At 40.3% G+C, this 6,261-nt stretch overlaps 1 protein-coding gene across 2 annotated transcripts in view; it reads left to right on the forward strand.

Annotated features, from left to right (window-relative positions):
• NPR3 (natriuretic peptide receptor 3) overlaps positions 1-6,261 on the forward strand; it is a 66,370-nt gene that overhangs the window by 22,677 nt on the left and 37,432 nt on the right. For both annotated transcript variants that reach the window (XM_060146931.1, XM_060146932.1), the window contains exon 3: positions 2,236-2,402. In XM_060146931.1, the coding sequence (XP_060002914.1) occupies positions 2,236-2,402 (167 nt within the window). The remainder of the gene's footprint in view (positions 1-2,235; positions 2,403-6,261) is intronic.

Raw genomic sequence — 6,261 nt, forward strand, 5'->3', positions numbered from 1 at the left:
GTTGAAGATGGACATTCTTAGAATTTGGGGTCTTGCTGGCAAATGGATTTGGCCTCTTGACAGAAGGCTGCATTGTCCATGTCTTCAGCACCCAGAGGGGTTGGCCCTGGCGGATGACAGTGTCACACAGCTCACTTGCCCTCTGAGCAAGCGCCGGCATAGCTGTGGCCTTCCTGGGGTTTGGGAGGTTTCATAGTGGAGGAGGAGGACTTCATCAAGTTTTGTTCAGTGGCTTGAAATTTACTCTTGTGCTCATTGCGAATGGATCGAGCCCTTAATGAATTCTGTCCTTGACTCTGTCTTATTTATCTTTTAACAGCTCCCTGGCACATACTAAGCAATTAATAAATGGCTGCTATTTTTAGGATTATGATTAAACAGATGCCTCCACGAACAAATTCTTCGTCTCTGCCTTTTCTCATGCTCCAGACAGAGGTTCCCAGCTGCCCACTGGATGTCATACACATTTGCACCTGTGCCCGTGCCGTAGATTCTGCCAAGCATGCTTTTCCATCCCCTTCTCCTCTTATTAAAATCCTATTCACACATTTAGGGCCAGGCTGATGCCTCCTCCTGGCATGAAATTTCCCTCTTTGGAGCTGGTTACCTCTTCCTCTGTACTCTGCGTGGTTTCCATGTACCACCGCCCGCCCCGCATAGTAAGCTAACTGTTACCCTGTAATGACTTCAGGTGTTTACATGCCCATCTCTAAATTCCCCTCTTGAAGTGGTGGAGACTGTTCAAAACATTTATGGTGCCCACTGTGCTGGCTGTCACAGAAACTTGCACGTAGTTCAGTTAATCCATGTTTGTCTGATTTAAGCTATGATAGAAATTCCAAAACCACCAGCTCCTAACTGAACTTTTTCTGTAAGAGTAGAGCAAGGGCCATGGAGCCCTGGCTGCACATTCCAGAAGGATCATCTCTTAGCCGCTGGGCTCTGGGCATCTGCACTGGACTCTGGGCTCAGGGCAAACAAATGACTGTGATGTTGGACTCCAGCTGGTTGAATGCCTTGTTGTATTTGCAGAGATCTCAAGAACTCATAATGATAATTCACAGAATTATTATTATTATGGTCAAAAGTTAGAGGTCCATGTTTCCTTTTGGGGTCCTGCAAGCCACATGTTTTCTCAAAAATGAAATAAGAAAGAGAAGAGGAATGATTCTTATCCATGTAATTTGCCTTTGCTTTTGTGAAAGGGAGAGCTGTGAAGCAGCGGGGTACCCAGCTTCTGAATGCCTCAGTTTCCTCATCTGTAAAATAGAGAGGATAATTGTACCCCCAGTCACGGGATCTTGTGAGGATTAAATGAGTTTATAAATATAAAGTGTTCAATAACTAAGCTTTTACTATAATATATATATATACATATATATATATACACACACTCAATAAATGTTAGCAATTTTTATTTTATTACTATTGATGCACAGATCGACTTGTCCAATAAATAATCTTTTTGATGTTGCCAGCACTAGAGAGATATAAATCCTCAAGTTCACCTAAGCTACTTTTCAGTCTGAAGAGATTCGAGAAACATTTCAAGAAATATCAATAATCTCAAACCTTTTTTTTTTTTTTGCGGTACGCGGTCCTCTCACTGTTGGGGTCTCTCCCGTTGCGGAGCACAGGCTCCGGACGCGCAAGCTCAGCGGCCATGGCCTACGGGCCTAGCCGCTTGGCGGCATGTGGGATCTTCCCGGACCGGGGCACGAACCTGCGTCCCCCGCATCAGCAGGCGGACTCTCAACCACTGCGCCACCAGTGGTCCTTTTAGCACCAACTTTATAATACTCGTGTTGTCGTACGTAGCCATCCCTGCCTTCCACATCTACATAGTGTCGGGTTTACTGTAGCGCAGTAACATCTTGGTTGACCTCCACAGTTGATTAAAAAATATTAAAAACTAAGTGTGAATGGAAAGGACTAGACCTACTGCTTACTCCTGCAGTGCTGCAATTCTTGGGGGCTGAAAATTAGTTACAGGGTTATTATAAGGCAATGAACCCAACAGTGCTTTTGTTTCTGCCTCACATTTCAAAGGAACACGTGTTCTTCTCCTTTGAGGATCTTGACATTGTCACTTTCTATCCAAGTGCAAAACTGTGACAATACCTCCTGCCCCAGCCACCAAAAGAAACATGTAGAGACACTTCGCAGTTGGAAAGGGAGAATGGCCCCTTTATGGTGACTGGCTTGGAATTGTAAATATTTTTCCTTCTCCCGTAGGAGATGGCTCATGGAAGAGAGGAGACAAACACGACTTTGAAGCTAAGCAGGCATACTCATCCCTCCAAACAATCACTCTACTGAGGACAGTGAAACCTGACTTTGAGAAGTTTTCCATGGAGGTGAAAAGTTCTGTTGAGAAGCAAGGGCTCAGTGAGGAGGATTACGTAAGTAACTGATTATGAGTCTAGACCTTCGCATCCTGAAAACAGTCTTCGAATTAAATCAGGTGTGATAAAGCGTCCTGTTCTGAACCATTCCTAGGTTCTCGTCTGAATGTCACTGTTGCTTCCTGTGTGTTTTTTTTTTTTCTGGCCAGCTCTCCCCCCTCCTCCCCACCAGGCGCCCATCACCCCACGCTTCACTTACACTTTGCCCGCTGCTGAAGGAAGGGAAACTGCTTTCTGTGGGTACTTGTGGTCATGCTGAGCAGAGATCTGGAGACTTCCATCACCTATTCTGCTAGGAGCGTGTTGGGGGAGAAGACGGATGAAGGATTGCCAAAGTTTTGCATGCCTGATTTTTCCAGAGCTTGGTGAGGAAGATATTTTGGATTTTAGAAGGCTCCTTCTTTTGGCAATCTGTCTTAGCTTCGTGGCCAGTCTGCTTCTCTCTTTTGTGGCCGTGTTGTCGCCTCCTTCTGCTGCAGGCTGTTCCCTACTGAAGTATTCCAGAGTGTCGCACAGCATTAGTGAGGTTGTTACTCATGCCTCTTCCAAGAGTGGACTGGAGTCAGGAGCTCAGGCCAGGCTCAGGATTAAGTAGAGGGACATCTAGCTGTGTGATCTGGGGCAGATTCCTCAGTCTCCCTCATTCAGATGAGGATGGGAGGGTTACAGATAATCTAGCCTAAGTCTTTAGCACTGTCAGGTCAAAAAGTTGGAACTCAACGAATGGTGCCTCTTTTGTACTATTGTTATAAGATCACGCCTGTCTTTATAGGAATTTGCTACTAAACGACATACAAAGTGTCTTATAAACATGCATTAATGTCTTAAATGCGATTTATATATTATACACGTATCATTTAAAATACCTTTTGACTTTCTAAATTAACACTGTCTTCTAGATATGTAATGTGAGCCACAAATGTAATTAAAAAGTTTTTAGTAGCCACATTAGAAAAAGTTAAAAAAAACAGATGAAATTAATTTTAATAATACATTTTATTTCACTTAAATAGAAAAAAATCATTTCAACATTTAATCAATGTAAAATTATGACTGAGATTGTATATATTTTTTGCTTGTATGAAGTCTTTGAAATCCAGTGTGTATTTTACCCTTACAGAGTATCTTAATTCAGTTCAAGTGCTCAGTAGCAATAGGTGGCCAGTGGCTGTCATGTTGGACAGGGTGTTCTTAATTATGAAAGAAGTAGAGCCCAATTTGCAGAAACCTATGCTAGTATTGTCATCATCCGAATCTTTTGCCTCAGGAATGTGAAAGGACACAAAGGACATTGTAGTTCTCTTCAGTAGTTCTGCCAGAGGTGGCCTGTGTCAATACTGAAAACATCCAAGTCTTTTACCTATGTCACTGTATGTGGGTTAATATGGGTTCATATTAATTTTCTGGTTTAAAAACTCAGAAATGGTGTCCTTTTGTCTAACCTCTTTCCTAAGGTTGTTGAAGTTCAAGTATTTCAGTACAGGTCGTCCAACATGATGATACTTAGTGGGCAAAAGTTGGCATTCCACTGCACTATCAGGTACATCTTCTTGGTCATTAGTTATCCTGTGTTCAGAGTGTTAAATCTTATTTTAATGGTAGTCTAGGCAAAATCTCCCTGGAAGGTGTACCTACTCCAAAGACCCATAATACATTCCAAATCCAATACTGCTGCTTTAGAGATTATGTGTAGTTGTAGATTACAATATCGCTTCCCTCTGATGGTGGGATCATTAAAACGGATTTTATACATAAATAAAAATGATAATGTAGAAATTGGAGCTCCTCATAATGACTTATTCTGTCTTTCGTAGTTATGTGTGTTTTAGCTGTGCTCTTTTGAGTGCCACTGCAGCCGTTTATCAGGTTAGTTTAGACAGGTGGTTGTGGTGAGTATCGTGGAAGAGGGAGATACGGGGCCTCGCGGAGGCTAGAGCTTGATCTCCTGCAGCGGGAGATGCTGGAGCGGAGTAACAAGGCTTGGTGGTCTTCATCCTAAGCCTCAGCTCTTTCCTCATTCTTGCTGCTTCTCATGGGTTGAGACAACTCATGGGTTGTCTCATCTACTTAGAATTTCTGTTAGTGACACCCATCGTGAGCTCTTCAGTCCTTGTTACTGGATCTCAAATCCAGCAACTTTGGTGGACTCTATTCTAAAGTTTTACCATGCATTTTCTAAACAACCACAAGATCTGTGAACAGTAACAGTTTTGTTTCTTTTCAGTTCTTCTTTTAAGTATGCTTAATCAAGAGATATTTAATTACATTGTCTATTAAATTAAGTATAATTAATTAAATTAAAACTTAATGATACTGGCTAGGATCCCAATACAGTATTGAATATAAGTAGCGGTAGTGGGCATCCTTGCCTTGTTCTGAACTTTAAAGTGAACAGCATGTAACAGATTTCATATCTGTTCACATCACCATTTAAGTGTGATATTTACTGTGGGGTTTTGGGGAAAGAGTCTTTATTAGATGTGGAAGTTCTCTTTTATTTGTTTTTATTTGTTGGTGAGGTTCTGTTCTGGCAAAATGATACCCTTTATTAGGATAACTGAAACAAAAATAGCACAGAAAACATAAAGATTCACATAATGTAGATTAGGAAAGGATCTGGACACAGGTTTTTTCTTAATTGAAGTATAGCTGATTTACAATGTTGTGTTAATTTCTGCTGTACAGCAAAGTGATTCAGTTATACATATATATATTCTTTTTCATGTTCTTTTCCATTATGGTTTATCACAGGATATTGAATATAGTTCCCTGTGCCATACAGTAAGACCTTGTTGTTTATCCATCCTATATATACTAGTTTGCATCTGCTAACCCCAAACTCCCACTCCATCCCTCCCCCACCCCCCTCCCCCTTGGCGACCACATTTCTGTTCTCTATGTCAGGACACAGCTTTTGATTGTAGGCATTGTAAACTAAATGATATCCTTGACCCCATGTCATGTATGCTAGTATCACAGTCATCAGATAAGCATGTGGTTGGCGTCTTTGGAAAGCTTGGGATCTTCTCAAGATGCAAAAATTTGGAGCTTAAAAAATTTTATAAGGCTATACAGAAACATTAGAAGGATGGAATGGCAATGGTATTTTTTAATAAAATTATTATGATATATTTTAAATTTACCAAATTTTGTTATTAATGTTGCTTTGTTTCTCCCCCTCTTTTGTTCTCTCTCTCCTTCTCTCTTTCTCCCTACCTTCATCTCCAACTCTTGCCTTCTCTTTTTTTAAAGTGACTTTTTAACTGAGATGAGTGCAAATTTACATGCAGTTTTAAGATGCAATATGGAGACATTCCTCGTATACAGTGCCTAGTTTTCCCCAGTGGTAACATTTTGGAAAACTATATGTAAGATCACAACCAGGATATTGACACTGATACAATGCACTAATTTTACTCACATTTCCTCAATTTTGTTTGTACTTATGTGTGTATGTGCATGTGTGTGGGTATTCAGTTCTGTGGAATTTTATCACCTGTGTAGGTTGGGGTGTTTGAATATTATCAAATGCGTTTTCTATATCTATTGAAATAATCAGATTTTTTTCTTTATTCTGTTATAATGTGGTGAGTTGCCTTACCAGGGTTTTCCCCCTGAACCCCAGTTTTATTGAGATATAACTGACATATAACATTGTATAAGTGTAAGTACAACATAAGGATTTGATATTTGTATATATTGAGAAATGATCATCACAATAAGTTTGGTTAACATTGATCATCTCACATAGTTACAAACAAATTTTTTTTCTGGTGATGAGAACTATAAAAATCTACTATTTTAGTAACTTTCAAATATACAATACAGTATTGTTGACTATGGTCATCTTGCTGTA

Source organism: Lagenorhynchus albirostris, chromosome 3 (genome assembly GCF_949774975.1).
Source record: "Lagenorhynchus albirostris chromosome 3, mLagAlb1.1, whole genome shotgun sequence".
NCBI classification, from domain to species: Eukaryota; Metazoa; Chordata; class Mammalia; order Artiodactyla; family Delphinidae; genus Lagenorhynchus; species Lagenorhynchus albirostris.